The sequence below is a fragment of the Mus caroli genome, chromosome 1, assembly GCF_900094665.2.
Source record: "Mus caroli chromosome 1, CAROLI_EIJ_v1.1, whole genome shotgun sequence".
NCBI classification, from domain to species: domain Eukaryota; kingdom Metazoa; phylum Chordata; class Mammalia; order Rodentia; family Muridae; genus Mus; species Mus caroli.
The window spans coordinates 169,406,144-169,423,739 of NC_034570.1; the positions used below are offsets into that span (position 1 = coordinate 169,406,144).

At 41.3% G+C, this 17,596-nt stretch overlaps 1 protein-coding gene across 1 annotated transcript in view; it reads right to left on the reverse strand.

Moving 5' to 3' along the window:
- Positions 1-51: 51 nt before the first annotated feature.
- Tfb2m (transcription factor B2, mitochondrial) overlaps positions 52-17,596 on the reverse strand; it is a 19,075-nt gene continuing 1,530 nt past the window's right edge. Inside the window, exons 2-8 of the mRNA XM_021166004.2 lie at positions 17,027-17,115; positions 14,435-14,585; positions 9,249-9,397; positions 4,546-4,635; positions 3,007-3,069; positions 2,284-2,444; positions 52-493 (exon numbers count right to left, since the gene is read on the reverse strand). Of these exons, the coding sequence (XP_021021663.1) occupies positions 316-493; positions 2,284-2,444; positions 3,007-3,069; positions 4,546-4,635; positions 9,249-9,397; positions 14,435-14,585; positions 17,027-17,115 (881 nt within the window). The 3' untranslated portion in view covers positions 52-315. The remainder of the gene's footprint in view (positions 494-2,283; positions 2,445-3,006; positions 3,070-4,545; positions 4,636-9,248; positions 9,398-14,434; positions 14,586-17,026; positions 17,116-17,596) is intronic.

Here is a 17,596-nt window from a genome sequence, read left to right on the forward strand (position 1 = left end):
TCCTGGAACTCACTTTGTAGACCAGGCTGGCCTCGAACTCAGAAATCCGCCTGCCTCTGCCTCCCGAGTGCTGGGATTAAAGGCGTGCGCCACCACGCCAGGCGGTTTTTGTTTTTAACTTTGAATAATACTGCAGCCACTGTGTTTTCTGTGTATCAACTTGAGAAGAAATTATTTGCTTCATTTGTGCCAAACAAGGGTAGTTTCTCTTCTGTTAAAAGGATATGAACTTCTTGAAATTCAGTGTTCATTTGTCACATGATTTCAAAATAATGGACAAACAGCTCCAGCTCACTCACAGCTTGCAGACTCTTCCTAGAACTCCACGTCCTCTGGGCAGTAGTCATAGATCCACTTAAAGACAGAGTCTTCCGATTGCTCTATGGCTTCAAAAAGTCTTTTGAAGTCATGAGGATACATTCTAGCAGCTGTGTCTCCAGGGTTCTTTCTTATCTGCCTCAGAATTTTAATAGGATCAACCGTACTCAGTGAACTGCAGAGGAAAACCAAACAGACACACTTTTACAACTGTCAGCTACAGCTGAGAGAGCTGCCTCCTATGTCCAATTAAAATGCCTGACACATATAACTGAATTCAGTTAACAGTTTATATATGACATGTGTATTCTCCACTCTGTACAGAGACGACTCTGAACCGATCCTCCTACCTTAACCTCCCAGTAACTGGGATCACAGGGATGAATGCCTCACTCAGTCTGGATAGGAGATATGTACATAAAGTGTGTTATGGCTATATCCTCAGCACCCAGGAGACTGGGACAGGTACTCTTAAAAATTCACAGCTAACCTGCAATGAAATTCACCAATTGAAATTCTAGCAAGGTATAATTAATTCTCACAAAAATTCTAGTTTACATATTATCATTTTTATTTTGAGATAGGGTCTCACCACATAGCCTTTGCTGGCCTGGAACTTACTACGTAGACTGGGCTAGCCTCAAATTTAGAGATCCACTTGCCTCTGCATCCTGAGTACTGTGATTAAAGGTGTGTGCCGCCACATATATCTAATGGTTTTCTTTTTCTTTCTTTTTGATATCTGCATTTAAATGGCCACTACCCCAAGACAGCGAGATGAAAATTAGGTTTCTAATTGTGGTTTATTGACATTTTAAAACTTTTGTGTGTATATGAAGCTTCTGGGTTTTGAGGCTTTTTGGGGGTGATGGTGGTTGTTTGTTTTGAGAAAGGGTTTCTATGTAAGCCCAGAACCCCCTCTACAGATCAGGCTGTCCTCAAACTCATACATCTACCTGCCTCTGCCTCCCAAGTGCTGGGATTAAAGGAATGCCCCACCAACATGGGTGAGGTTTCTTAAAGATAGTTTCACTCTATGTCCCTGCTGGTCTGGAACTCATGTGACCGGATCCTGGGTATTGGGATTGCAGGCTGACCCTTTCTTTGTAAATACAGCACTGAGCTGGTACACATCTGCACAGCCATAATATCAGTACTTGGGAAGGAAAGGCAGGAGGTTCACAAGTTCAAAATCATCTCTGGCTATACAGAAAGTTAAGGCTAGCTTGGGCTACATGAAACCCAATCTCAAAATAAATGTTTCTAGTCAATAGTCATACTAAGGTAATATGGTACATGATGATTCATTAAAATAACTAACACTTTTCCATCTTTTGACAATACTTTAAGTACTGCTAGTTACAAGGTAAAGAGACTACACTACATAGGATGGAGAGATGGCTCTGCAGTTAAGAGTCCTTGCTGCTCTTGGGGACCTGAGCTCAGTTCTCAGCGCCTATGTCAAACAGCTCTTAATCATCTATAACTCGAGCTCCAGGGGATACAACATGCTGTTCTGGCCTCCATGGGCACAGCACACACATGTACACACACATAAAAAAATATAAACTGAGGCTAAAACAACCTTTGAGTATCCTTAATTTTGTTGCTTAAAGATGAAAATAAACGAAACTGGGAGTGTGGGGAAAACATAATACGCAACAGGGAGATAAGGTATTTTTATTTACTGTTTTTCTTGACTTTTATTTTATGGGTAGTCGTGTGTATGCCATGTGTGTGGTTCCCACAGAGGCCAGCAAGGGGTGCTAGAGCCCCTGGAACTGGAATTACAGTTGTGAACTGCTTCTCAACCTTCTATCTGGCCCAGAAGCAGTATTTTTAACAGGTAAATGAAACATGGGTACACCTTACTCTAAATCAAGATGTGAAAAGCCACCTTTTAAAGCAGGAGACAATCTCAGTAAATCCTACTTTTCTACTCATCTTTATTGAATTTCTACTTACCGTAAATGGCGTATTATTGGGGCATTGCGTTTCCCAAAGCAATGCTTTACCAAGTGGAAAAATATATCATAGTTCAAAGGACTTAGGTTTTCTGTAAATAAAGTCCTACGAGGAGTCATTCGAACAAGATATAGGTTTTGTTTCAGTAAATTTAATGATTCCTAGACAGAAAGAAAAATAATTTTTGTCAGTCATAAACTATTACCAGAGTAGAATGTTGATTGCTTATGTCTTCACAATAGTCACTGCACGTCCCACATGTCTCTGGGGCTTAACACTTTGTAACCTGTTTGTCAGAATTCCAACAGAAAGGAACAATAGAAGAGGTGATAGCAGGGTCCAGTTCCATTCCTCAGCTGCAGGGCAAACCCAATGCGTGCCTAGTGAACCACTCACCACTTCCTGGCCTGGAAGTTCCAACCTGGACAGCTAACGTTTACTGACTTGTGACTCTGGTGAAAGTCAGAGCTCAAACAAAGCCCCACTCCACCACAAGTCCTAAGGATACAGAAGTATTACCGACTAGCTTTTTCTTATTCCTTTTTTGCCTAACCATACATTTATATACTGTGTATGCACACACATATGTATGTACAATCTTATTACTGAAAATTTGTTAATTAAAAATAAAGATAAGATAATCACTCCAGCCTCTAAAGACAATCTTAGAGAAAATAAACACTTGATTACATGATGAAAAAGAATGACATCATTTGTTCTTACCCCGTGCTTTGACTTTTCTAAGTGCCCATTTTCGTTATCCACACTAAATGACGACCAAGGTTCCTAGAGGAAGAAAAACAGACAAGCTATTTCTTTCTTTCCATAGGTCTGTGTGTGACACATGTGCACATGTGGATGTGTGTGGAGGTTGGAGGCTGTTCTCAGCTGTTTTTTTCATCATTCTCTCCACACTATTTTTCACGTCAGTGTCTCTCATGAACCTGGGACTTGTGGGTTCTGTAGAACTAAGGATCCTCCTGTCTCTGCCTCCCTGCCCTGGGATTAGAGGCAAGACCCACTGCACTGGACTTTTTACATTGGTGCTGGGAATTGAACTCAGGTCCTCCTGTTTTGCACTGCAAGTGCTTTTCCAATAGAGCCATCTCCTCAACCCTAAGACGTTTAAAAAGTTTATATCTCACAACTGAAAACCAAGGCTCCTCAGTCCTTTCAGTTAATTCTCTTTTGTCAAAATGTCTCAAATTACTATTGACTTAAAATAATCTACCTATGTAAATCTGGATGTGGTGATAAACAATATCTACTCTTGGGAGGTAGAGGCTACAGAGACCCAGTCTACTCACCCTACAAAACAAAAACAAAGAAGTCCCATACCTAGGTGCTAAGGTTTGTAGCTTTGTATTTAAGCACTTGCCTCAAATCCAAAACCCTGCACAGATAAAAGGATAAATCACTTCAATCGCATCCCGCAATGCTCAGTAAGTGTTAACAACGGCTGACTATTGCATTTGGAAATATTTTGTATAAAAGGTAAAGGGAATGTATCAAGCTAAATACTGCGATACACATTTATTTTTTTTAAACACTTTCCTTTTTTTTAATGTTTATTAATTTATTTTATGTATATGAGTACACTGTAACTGTCTCCAGACACACCAGAAGAAGGCATCAGATCTCATTACAGATGGTTGTGAGGCATCATGTAGTTGCTGGGATTTGAACTCAGGACCTCTGGAAGAGTTGTCGGTACTCTTAACCACTGAGCCATCTCTCCAGCCCGGTGATACACATTTATAATCATAGCACTCAAGGAAGCTGAGAGGAGAGAATGAAAAGTCTGAGGCTACACAACAAAACCCCTCTCAAAAAACAAAGCATTGCTGGGTGGTGGTGGTGCTCGCCTTTGATCCCAGCACACGGGAGGCAGAGGAAGGTGGAACTGTGAATTTAGTTTCCTTAGTTTTATCAATGAGCCAGTCATATTACTTTTATAAGAGAGAGAAGTTGCTAAACAAGTGTCAGTGTTAATCTCCTTTTAAGAGCTGGTAATAGCACATGCCTTTAATCCTAGCTCAGGAGGCAGAGACAGGAGGATCTCTGAATTCAAGGCCATTCTGATCTCCATAAGGAATAAAGAGTTCCACGCCATGTAGGGCTACATAGTCACACTCTACTTCAAAGTAAAACAAAATTAAACAGGTTAGAAAATAATGAAATTCATATTTTAAACCTTTAGTGCAGGGTCTGCACTTACCACCCTGAGTAACCCAGTTCTTCTGGCATTAAAACGTCACTCACCATGTGCAGGAACTTAACTTCACAGGCCACTTGCCAAAGAACAGCCAATACTTGATATAAATCCGGTCTTTTAGGAGTCGCTATCAGTTTCTAGTAAAAACAAACAAAATTATGTTACATAAAATCTTAGTAAATATCAAATGTTGGATTTAATTGAAACATCTTAATAGCATCTAAAATTTTAAATTAAAAGATGAGAATTGGCCAGGCATGGCCTTTAAACCTAGTTCTCAGGAGGCAGAGGCAGGAGGATCTCTGTGAGTTCCAGGATAGACAGGACTATATAAAGAGCCTCTGTCTTAACAAATATAAAAGAGAACTAAGTACAAAATATTAACCACGAGAACTTTCAAGTAGAGTTTTCCTTTCTGAAAACAAATGGCAACATATGCAGCTTACTGTATACGTGCTGGAGTGGTTTAGAGCACTTTCTGCTCTTCCAGAGGACTGGAATTTATTTCCCAACACAGCAAAGGGCCATTCACACCTTGCAAGAGTAAGCAATTAAATCGTGCATCTAGAATTGTTAAGCCTGTAACTCTAGCTCCAGGGAATCCAATGCCTTCTAGCTCTGCCAAGTAACTCGCACACGCATGGCATAAACACATACATTAAGTAAAAAGCAATGAAAAGAAAACAAAAAAGCAAAAGAAACAAACAAACAAATCCCCCACAGGCCAGAAAGATGGTTCTGTAGTTAAAAGCAATGGCTGCTCTTCCAGAGGACCCAGACTCAAGAGGACTCACACGACAGGCCACAACTGTCTATCACTCCAGGCTCAGAGGATCTGATGCTCTTATCTGGCCTCATCAAGCATTGCATGATGTATGGACACAAATATACATTCAGGCAAACAATCCTACACATGAAATAAATAAGAAAAGCTAAAATAAAAAATGTATAAAGACCAAGAATGGCAGCAAGCACCTATAACCTCAGCACTAGGGAGAGAGACTAAGGCAGAAGGATTCCACTGAATTCAAGGCTAGACTGGGCACATAGTGAATCTGACAGCACCCCAGGTTACAGAGCAAGACCCTGTTTGAAAAACACAAACAAACACAAACCAGAAAAACTGATCATTGAGCTACAGACACAATTAAGACAGAAACAATTCCTGCATTATGGATCCAACAACACAACCCAACACAACAATATGTACTACAGAGAAAGATAGGTATGTCAGAATTATGTATTCGGTAAACTATTAAATGGTGCATCAAGAATTACCGAGGCTGGGATGACAGGAGAGCTCACTGGATAAAACCTGACAATGTGAGATCCACTTGGTGGAAGGAGAAAATGACATCTGCAAGGTTTTGGGTTTTTTCTCTTCTGACTCCATATGCTAAGCCCATGTCCCACATGCTAACACCCATGTGCATGAGCACACACACAAATACAATGGTTTGTTTTTAATAAAAATAATTGTTAAGGCTCTTCTGGGGATCTGCCCGTCTCTGCCTTTCTAGCGATAGGACAAAGGTGTGCACTAAGACTGCCCAGCAAGGCTGACTCTTGCTAGACACTGAGGATGATACCATCAGTGAATGAAAGGGGTCAGTGAGAAAGAACCCAATAATAAAGTCCATGGTTAAAAAAAAAAAAAAAAAAAGCACAAAAAGAGGCTATAAGCAAGACAAAATTTTGGGTCTCAGGTAGCCCAGGCTGCTCTGCAACTGTGTATTGGAGGGAAGCTTGATTTCTGATCCTTCCTCTTTTGAATTCTTTCTCTCCCCTACCCCCAAGTGTCCAAATAGTTGAACCACACACAGCTTTGGCCACTGTGGCCAAGCTACAACCTGATGAGCATTCTTAACTACCTTGCTGTCATTTTTTTGCTTATTATATATTGTATGTATGAATGGCCTCAAGGATCAAGAATGGCCTCTCACTCTACGTGGCTAGCCAATATTTACTCTCTGGGTGAGGACACATTCCCTCCTTGCTCCATTGCTCCTATCTGCACTTCTTCCATGCACAATGAATGCTGTCAATTACACTGAAGCCATGGCTTACTCATACGAAGCACTGTGATCAATTCTAACAGCAAGGCACAGGGATTTAGGAGGCCTTTTCACTAACCAGGAGAGAAGTAAAGAGGCTGCTTGCTGTTCCTGCACCAGGCTCCTAACACAGCAGACTAAATATCAAACCTGAGCCACTCAGATCCACATTCCATGGCACCAAGGTGAAGCCATGTTGTTTATCTGCTTTTCCCAGAAATCAGGAACAGCTAAAGTTCCCACACAAGAAAGTACAACTTGCCAAGAAAATTAAAGTCTATCTACATTAATCCTTACACAGCAAAGGCCCTGCTGGTAACCAGTTAGTTACTCTCCTATTGTTCAGTATCCCTGTTTCTGCTTTAGGAATGTAACTATAAAATGACCAAGCAGCTATTTGAGTTTTGGTTTAGCCTTCTTCAGTCCTTCACTGTCTATAAAATTAACCACCTATGTGGTTTTCATTGGGACCTGTATCCTATTTTTATAGAAAGAAGTGTTGATGTAGGGGGTCAATGAAAAATCAAAAAGGACAAATTATTTTAACAGAAGCCAGGCAGTGGTGATGCACAGCTTATTTTCTTTCTTTCTTTCCTTCCTTCCTTCTTTCTTTCTTTCTTTCTTTTTTATTATGTAATTTCCTCAATTACATTTCCAATGCTATCCCAAAAGTCCCCCATACACCCCCCACTTCCCTACCCACCCATTCCCATTTTTTGGCCCTGGCGTTCCCCTGTACTGGGGCATATAAAGTTTGTGTGTCCAATAGGCCTCTCTTTCCAGTGATGTCCGACTAGGCCATCTTTTGATACATATGCAGCTAGAGTCAAGAGCTCCGGGGTACTGGTTAGTTCATAATATTGTTGCACCTACAGGGTTGCAGATCTCTTTAGCTCCTTGGATACTTTCTCTAGCTCCTCCATTGGGGGCCCTGTGATCCATCCAATAGCTGACTGTGAGCATCCACTTATGTGTTTTGCTAGGCTCTGGCCTAGTCTCACAAGAGACAGCTATATCAGGGTCCTTTCAGCAAACGCTTGCTAGTGTATGCAATGGTGTCATCGTTTGGAGGCTAATTATGGGATGGATCCCTGGATATGGCAGTCTCTAGATGGTCCATCCTTTTGTCTCAGCTCCAAACTTTGTCTCTGTAACTCCTTCCATGGGTGATTGTTTCCAATTCTAAGAAGGGGGCACAGCTTATTTTCAACACTCGGAGGCAAAGGCAGGCAGATCTTTGAATAAAGGCCAGTCTAGTCTACAGAGTGAGTTCCAGGACAGCCCAGGGTACACTGAGAAATGCCCTCTCAAAAAACCAAAAACTAAACACACACACACACACTTAATAAAAATTGCTTCAGGGAAGATATGCCAATGGTAGGCAAATACAAATTAGAAACTACTAACTCAATGACACAATGCTTCGTCCTACTATGCCACTATGAGATGGTATCAAAGACACAAAAGGGCCAGTGAGATGGTACAGCTGGCCCAAGCTTGCCGACCTGAGTTTGATCCCTGGAACCCATCTTTGACCCATACATAGTCTGTGGCATGTGTGTACCAACACTCATACACTAATAAGAAACACAAAATTAAATTAAAAAACCCCACAAGTATGATGGAGGGAAATCTTTAATTCTTGCGCACTGTTGGTGGGAATTAAAATAGTGCATCTAGCAAGAACAATTGTATGGCACTTCCTTATTTCTTAAAAATTAAACAGAAAATTACCATATGATCTAGCCATCCTAGCTCTTTCTATATGAGCCCAAACACTGAAAGCAGGGGCTGGAGAGATGGCTCAGGAGGCACAGTGCTTACCATGCAAGCATGAGGCCTGAGCATGATCCCATGGGAAAGCCAGGCACAACGACACATGCCCATAACTCATCACTGGGGAAGTGGAGACAGGATTCCTGAGGCTTGCTAGTCAACCAGTCTAGCCAAACTGGCAAACTACAAGTCCTAGTGAGAGCCCTGTCTCAAACAGGCAAATCAATGAATAAACAAAACAGAGGTAAACAAGAAAAGAATAAAAAAGAAGGTAGACAGCTCCTGAGCAATTGCATCAGAGGCTGACCTCAACCTCTACCCACCCACCTGCACACTACCCACCACAACTTGAAAACAAGAAGTTGTAAAAACACTTATGAACTCATGTACATCTGTGCCTGCTTTATTCATTTATTTGAGAGGTGGAAGCAGCTAAGTGTTCTTTCATCATGGATGAATAGACAAATTTGGGGGAATACATATAGCAGAATACTATTCAGTAAAAAGAAAATGAAATTTGAACCCACTGCAACCCAGATGAGCCTTGAGGATACTAAGCTCAGTGAAGTCAGTCAGCCACAAAAGGACAGATGACTCCAATCACAGCTGGTCCAGGACAACAGTCACTAGAGCCTGAGGAAATGGGAGGGCGGGGAGTCAAGCGTTCAGTGGGATGTCTATAAGTTTTGGAGCTAAACAGCAAGTACTGGGTGTATAATATAATTTAATGCCACTGAAGGTAAACTGCCAAATAATTAAAACGGTCCGTCTCACATGTTTCTAAGACTGTGCTACAGAAGAACTTCATAATCTTAGAGCTCTCAAATGTCAGGGGCCCCAAATTAAAATGCAGCCGAAGCGCCTCAGAATATTACAGCACTCTTTCAAAGCAATGATACCAATTACCCTTAACAACGCACCCGGAATTCTCTCTCACTAACAAACATATTCAGTTCTACTCGTCCATATCTGTATATAGATTCGCAGGAGTACAGATCGAACAGCATTTTCCAAAGTATTCGTCTTTCATGTTTATATGGTAGGATTCCAAATACTTTTATAGGAACACCTGTTAGGAATACAAACACAAATTTGCGTGAGGTCCTTAAAACTTTCTCTTATGATCACATTTTGCTGATGTAAAGTAAGTTAACAATAGTAATTGTATTTTAATTAAAGATCCAAGATGGTGGATGACATGCAGGTGTGTTATAGTATGCTAGAATCACCAGGGAAAAAACCGAGGAGAGCTGGGTAACACCACTAGAAGAGGTGTGGGAACACCCAAAAATGAGAGACTGGAAAGAGCAGAGCAGGGAGCTGGGGAGAGGGCTAACTGTGCACGTGTGAGGACCTGTTTTCAGGTAGGCCTACGCAGAGAGCCCAGCACTGTACAGGATACCCAGGGTATGCTCTTCAGTCTACCTAGACAGGTTCCAGGTTCAGTGACAGGCACGGGGTGACTGAGGAGGGCACTCAACACCAAATTCTGCCTCCACACGCATACACATGTACACGTGCACATACAAGAATATGTACATGTGCATAAAGAGGAAAAAAAGAAAGAACATAAAAGTTTTTGTACTGGGGCCTCTTTTTTGTGAGGCTTACTAGGTGGTCATCTGTGTCCAGATGAAGCTGAGTATCTCCTCCCCAGCCATCGGCTGCCAGAAACTCATTGATGTGGCCGATGAACACAAGTTCATACTTTCTATGACAAGGGCACGCACGGCCACAGAAGTAGCTGCTGATGCTCTGGGTGAAGAGTGGAAGGGTTGAGTGGTCTGGATTATTTACAGGAATGACAAACAAGATTTTCCCAAGAAGTAAGGAGTTTTGACCCATGGCAAAGTGTGCCTGCTGTTGAGTAAGGGCCCCCAAGTCTGTTCATGGATGCCAATCTAAGTGTTCTCAACTTGGTTATTGTTTTAAAAGGAGAGAAGGCTATTCCTGGACAGTGCCTCATTGGTTGGGACCTAAAAAAGCTAGTAGAATCCAAGAGCTTTTAAATCTCTCTAAAGATGATGTCCACCAACATGTAGTCAGAAAGCCCTTAAACAAAGATGGTAAGAAGCCCAGGACCAGAGCACCAAGATTCAGGGTCTTATTACTCTCCATGTCTTGCAAGATGAATGCTGAGGTACTGCTCTGAAGGAACTAAGACAGTTGCCTACAGCAATGACAAAAGGAGATACTAGAAAAAACCCTTTCCTTTTGGCACTCATGGGAGTAGCCACAAAGCACTACTTAAAAAAGATTCTTGGGGTTAGAGAGATGACTCAGCACTTAAGAGCACTTGGTGCTTTTCCAGAGGACTCAAATTTGGTTCCCAGCACCGACCTTGAGTGGCTCACAGTGACCTGTAACTCCAGCTCCAGGAGATCTGATGTCTTCTGAGGTCACCCGTACATACCTACATGTAAGAATATTAAACAAACAAACAAACAAACAAACACCCTCTCTGCTAAGTCAGCAACTTAACTCTGGCCCCTCATTCCCCTCATGGAAAATGTCATGGAGCTAAATGCTCACACCAGGTCAGAATTCCTCTAGACTGCAAAGAAGAAACTGGAATCAGATTGATGCAATATTCAGTGAGATGGATACCTGGTTGATGTATCAACCCAGCGTTTAAAATAACACACAGGTGTGACGATTGTCTACCAGCAGACCTGTGAAGGATGCCCACACACAGAATGAGCACCTGTGACCTCACATGGGAAGGACACCCTGGAGAGTGATAGACATGCAATGCAAGGCTGTGACCAACAGTCAGGTGAGAAGGCACCCAGTCTCTACATCCCATCCTGCTCTTTCCCCTTCACACTGATTCCATCTGTTTCATACCAAACATTTATTTAGCAGAGCAATGTTGTCCGTCTGTCTTGCTCGCCCCTCTTCTTTTCATCTGTACGTTGATAGGCTTGTCCAAAAAAGACGGACGAGCAGACCGGTGTGCAGGGTCTGTGTCTCAGCTTCCTGACAGCCGGGACTCTTCCCAGCTTTTAAGTTGTCAGAGTCTGTGTCTATTTTTAAGATTTATCATTATGATTTTTAATTATGTATATACACATGCTCCTGCATATGGGAACACGTGTTGAGTGCAGGTGCCCAAGGATGCCAGAGGCATTGGCTCTCTCAGAGCTGCTGGTACAGACAACTGAGAGCTGCACACATGGATGCTGGGAACTAAACTCCAGTCCTCAGAAGGAGCAGCAAGTGCTCCTAACCACGGAGCCAGGTGAAGCCAGCCATCTCTCCATTTCCTTACCTATAGTCTACCTTAGCTAAACTGCCTCACTGACACCTATTTTCCCTCTACACTCTTCCAACCAATTCAAGCTAATCATTAACCCCCTTTCATGCATATACACACTTGACTAGTATCTTAATACACAATACCTCCAGTGTCCCTGTGCTTTTTTACGATTGGCACTTAAGGGGAACTGTGTATTTGACTGTTGTTCTATGTTCATAGTGGGCCTACCCTTTCATAGTGACTGTTTCTGCAGACACTGTTCTTTTAGGGGTGTATTAGGAATTGTAAGAACAGCCAAAGACACCAACTAAACCCTGGACAAATTCCAAGAGAATTTGCTTAATGAAGAAAGGAAGTTAAGTATGGCTAGAAATTGAAATTCTGTAAAAAGACAGAAATACTATGTTAAAAAAAAAGCCACTTAAAATAGTAAACGCATGACATCAAAAACATCTATAAAAAAAACGCATTAACAGAATGGCTCAAGGGAAAATGCAATGTCTGGGCTTGAGACAAAGTATAGGAAATGGGGCACCCAGAAACAACAGAATAAATCAACTGGATGGTATCCACAGAGCACTGGAGATCTGTGGTACACTATAAAAGACCAAATCTACAAATCATGAGCAGAAAAAATGATTCATGCTAGAGGCATAAAAAATAGTTTAATGAAAATCATAGCAGAAAGTTCCTGAGTCTAGGGAAAGACATGCCTATTCAAGTGATGGCACTTCAGAGCGCCAAACAGACAAGGCCAGAGAAGAACCCTCTCATTTCCTGATAGTGAGAACACCCAATACACAGAGCAAAGAAAGCACTGGGAAAGCTGCACCAGAGAACAAGGGGCATGAAAACGCAGGCCTGGCAGAGAACTGCAGATCTCAGCAGAAACTAAGACAGGAGGGCTTGGGAGGACGCACTTCAAACTCTGAAAGATGACCCCTGTAAACCAGCACACGCACCCAGGAAAGCTAGGTAACAGTAAAGAGAAAGAAGAACGTTCTATAGCGACATTCATAGAGACAGCCATAACCACTAAACTAGCCCTACAGAAGATACTTGAAGGAATTCCTCAGACTGAAGAAAGATAACGTCCAGGAAGCTAGAAGAAAGAATAAACTTCACAACAAACAGTAGTTGATCAAAGGATGAGTAAGAGAGCATCCAAACTACAGGATCAATGAAATAGATACATTCCAATAATAATGCTTACTCTTAATAGTCTAATAAATTCCCCAACCAAAAGATAAGGTCAGCAAATTAAACTTAAAAACAGGATCTAATTGTGTATTGTTAATATATAATGCCATTTCTTTTTTTTTTTTTTTTCAGTCATAAAGAACAAAGTTATGTCACTGTGGAGAAATGAAAAACAAAAACAAACAAACGGGGCTGGAGAGATGGCTCAGTGGTTAAGATCACTGACTGCTCTTCCAAAGGTCCTGAGTTCAAATCCCAGCAACCACATGGTGGCTCACAACCATCTGTAACAGGACCTAACGCCCTCTTCTGATGTGCCTGAAGACAGCTAAAGTGTACTTACATATAATAATAAATAAATCTGTGGGCCAGAGTGAGCAGAGGTCCTGAGTTCAATTCCCAGCAACCACATGATGGCTCACAACCATCTGTACAGCTACAGTATATTCATTTACATAAAAAAAATAAATAAATCTTTAAAAAAAAAAAAGGTCAGGTGTAATTCTAAGAGGTCTGCTAAAAACAAAAACCAAAACAAAACAAAAAAAACCAAAACAAAAAAACCCCAAACAAAGATTATCATATTAAGCAAATTAAGCCAGCTTCAGAAAGTCAAATACCTTGCTTTCTGGCATATGTAGTTATTAGATTTACATAGATTCATAACATCATGTATTATATGATGATGTGAAAGCAGAAGCAACACTATTTAAGAGATAAGGGAAGCTAGCAGGAGTGAAGGGAGAGTACAGAGGGGCTGAGGAGACAGCTCTGTAGCTAAGAGCACCAGCAACTCTTCTACCACCTTGGTCAATCCCTAGCACCCACATGGTGGCTAACAACTGTGTACAGACATCTCCAGTTCCAGGGGACTCCATCGCCCTCTTCTGGTCTACATGGGCACTGCATGAACATCATGTATAGACAAAAATATGGAAGCAGAACACATATATGCACGAAATAAACAAATCCTTAAAAAGGATTTTAAAAAGGCGAAACGAAGCCGGGCATGGTGGCTCACGCCTTTAATCCCAGCACTCAGGAGCTCAGGAGGCAGAGGCAGGCGGATTTCTGAGTTCGAGGCCAGCCTGGTCTACAGCGTGAATTCCAGGACAGCCAAGGCTACACAGAGAAACCCTGTCTCGAAAAACCAAAAGGAAAAAAAAAAAAAAAAAAAGGTGATACTAAAGGGAATTTATATGAACATATATTTAAAGATAAATTTATATGAAAATGTCCTTATGTAAGACAGCCCCATGTACAATGAATATATATAATTAAAATTCAATAACTAAGCTTCCCCCTTAGTACATAATTAGTCTTTTATAGAACTAAAATGGTTATTTATATGCAGGAAAGGGGAAAAGCATGATTTTTTTTCATTTATTTATTTTATTGAGTGTACAGTGGAAGGGGGAAAATGGGTCAAGAGGGAGGGAGGGAGGGAGGGAGGGAGGGAAGGAAGGAGGAACGGCCATTTTTCCATGCTGGGACGATGGAAAGGCATGTATAACGAAAGAGTGGTTGCTTATGAACTGATCTGAATCTTTATATATTACATATACATCTAATAAACAAATAAATATATTGGTAAAAATAAATAAATAATAAATAAAGCATCAGATTTAGTGAATGATGAAAAATTACCTGCTGTCCAAGGCACTGCTTTTATCCCCAGGTTCTGAAATATTGTTGGTGAACTCATATCTGGTCTTACTACTTCCTGATATCTAGGATCCATTTTAAAGAAGTCACAGTTAACCACCTGTAGCTCTCCATCCATATTCCTCTGTAAGGACTAAAGAGACAGAGGTGAGATTAGGGATGTATCATCATGTACACCATGCAACAACTTAAGATCTACTTCAAAAAATAAGAAAAAAATAATAAAAATAAAAACAGCTGGTGGGGCATGCCTGAAATCTCATCACTCAGGAAACTGAGGCAGTAGAATTATAAATTCAAGAAGGTTCCAAGTTACACAATAACTATGATATAGTGAGATCTGGTCCACAAAATCCAAGAGCTGGACTGCATTATAAAGCTTAATGGTAGAACACTGGCCAAACAAACAGGGAGGCTCTCCAGCAACTCAAATAAAATAAAACAATTCAAAAATCTTGCATGAAGATGTAAACAGTCCCAGTAAACCTCAAATCTAACAAAGGAAATAAAAACCCTCTACTGCATGAGAAATGATCAAATACAACTGTTTTCTTAAGAAAAGATGTCTGAAACACAAGTAACCTTGCACAGTGGCAGGGGACTCAGTAGTTCAGGACTCGTGTAGCTTGTACAAGGCTCTGTGATCCAACCATCAGCACCACATTAAGAACCAAACCAAGCCAGGCATGATGGTGCACACCTTTAATCTCAGCACTCAGAAGACAGGAGCAGGTGGATGAGGCTGGCCTGGTTTAACAGAGCAAGTTCCAGGGCAGCCAGGGCACACAGAGAAACCTTGTCTCAAAAAAAAAAACAGAAAAAAAAAAATCACCAACAATTTTTCTTGTTCTTTTCTTTTTTTAATTTTTTATTGTTGTTGATGATGCTTTAGATGTTTGTAAAGGTGGCTTTCTTTTGGACGGTGCGGGGAATGTTAAGGTAGGGTCTCACTATGTAGCACTGGTTGGCCTGGAACTTACTATGTAGATGAGGCTACCCTCCAGCTCTTGGGTGATTGATTCTGCTTCTGTCTCCCACATGTCGGGATTGCAGGTACTTGGGAGGCAGAAGCAGAAGGAGCTCTGCCAATCTAGTCTACTAGCTTTTTTCTTCTTCTTTTTCTTCAATGCTGCCAATTACAAAACAGTTTGTTTTGCGTTTCATTATGTAGTCCTGTCTGGTCTAAAATTCCAAATATAGACCAGGTTAGCCTTGGAACCAATGGCTCTCACTCTCCTCCCTCTGCACCAGACTTGAGTAATGAAAGGTGCATGGCACTTCACCTGCCAGGCTCTCTCTCACCACCCAGGTTTAACCATGGGCCTTGTTTGTGCTAGGCCAACTAGATGTTCTACCACGAGCATAACCCCACTAATGGCCAAAAACAACTCAACCCTCCAAAGTTTCATTTTTAAACAGTTTGATATTTAGATATTGTAGCTATTTCCACAAGATTTTTGTTGTCTCGCAGCACCTTTAAATTCAGGCCATTCCTTCTTCTTGCTTTCAGGAACCTGATATAGATGTTTCCTGAATTAATTTCTTCTCAAATGGTCAGCTGTCAGTTAAAGACTCAGAACCACTAATCATTTGGGAAAAACAACAACAGCAGCATTCTGCAACTGTGCTTATCCATCTCAACCTTTTTTGGTTTCACTTGAAGTTCTAAGTAAACTCTGAGAGAACAGTGTTCCACCATTAACCTAACCTTAGCACTTTCTCTTGAAGGTTAAGTTCACACAGGGCAGAGCCACAGCACAGTACTGAAGATGGGGACATGAGCTTAGTGACCAATTATATATCACTCAGCTAGACTGTATAGGAAGGGAAGATGGGACATATTTCCTCCTGATCTTAAGGGAATAAACTACACTCATTTAACAAAGGGTAGATTAACAACTGAAAAGTGTAACCACAAATTTATTAATGGGAGCCTATGTAACAAGTGTTCATATGTAGATCTAGAGAAAGTACCCAACTTCACACTGAGAGTCCATGGAGAATGGGCAGCTCTGTGGGGAAGAGCTGGAATTAAAGGAGTGTGACCTACCTGAACCAACCAAAGGTGGGAGCAGACCCAAGGCTGCTCTGTTCAGATTCTTAGGCTCTCTACATCTGTCATTCATTCCTCTTGGGCAGAGGGTGAACGCTTCTGACAAAAGAACTCACGATCCACTATGAATCAAGGTAGGCCAAAGACTACCTTTCCAGGCAGTTCTCACACAGAAAGCTTACAGTAATTCTCACAGGCTTATCGTTTCTTTTGCAGTGAGATGGTCCTAGCTTTGGTGTCTATCCTGAGAATAGGAGTTCTGCTCTCTAGGGCTTGATTTGAAGAAAGGAGGGCAGAAACACTTTCTTCCTGAGGCTACACCTAAGGGCTTCCAACTGTCCTTTATTCCAAAATACTCACTATATCAATGAGTCATGCTTTGAGGTTATCATTTTTGGGCCCCCAGTAGGAACTAGAAAAGAGATTTCAGAACTCCAAGTGTTCAGAAACTCAACAAGCATGGAACACTCAACAGGTCCTAGTCTTTATAGATATATTACTTTAGGAACATAAAAATATACCTCCAAATGTGGAATAAAAGTCTTTTCACTTTCAAAGGCAACCACTCTGGCACCAGCTTTAAGTAATGCCCCAGTCAGGATTCCAGGACCTGGTATATTAACAGAAAAACTTTATTTGCAAAATAAACAACATAGTGTCTGATTCTGTCTCTCCATTTCTGTCTGTCTGTCTGTCTCTGTGTGTGTGTCTTTCTCTTCCTCTATTTTTAAGACAGGATATCTCACTGTGTAGCTCTGGCTGTCCTGGAATTCACTCTGTGGCCTCCAACTCACAGATCAGTCTGCCTCTTGCTGGGATTAAAGGTGTGTGCCATTGCATCCGGCCATAGTCACTTTCAAAGTCGACTTTACACAAGTTTCAACGACACAATGTTCCCAGATAACATTCTTTTTGCATATAGAAAACTATGAGCTCCTCTTTCAAGTCTTGGCTCCAAGATAACAAAAAAAAAAAAAAAAAAAAAAAAAAAGGACAAATATGATAATGGAAGTGGATATAGAAGGGGATATGGTGGGGGAGGGTATGGTGGGGTAGGATATGGTGGTAGATACGGTAGTGGAGGCTTTGGA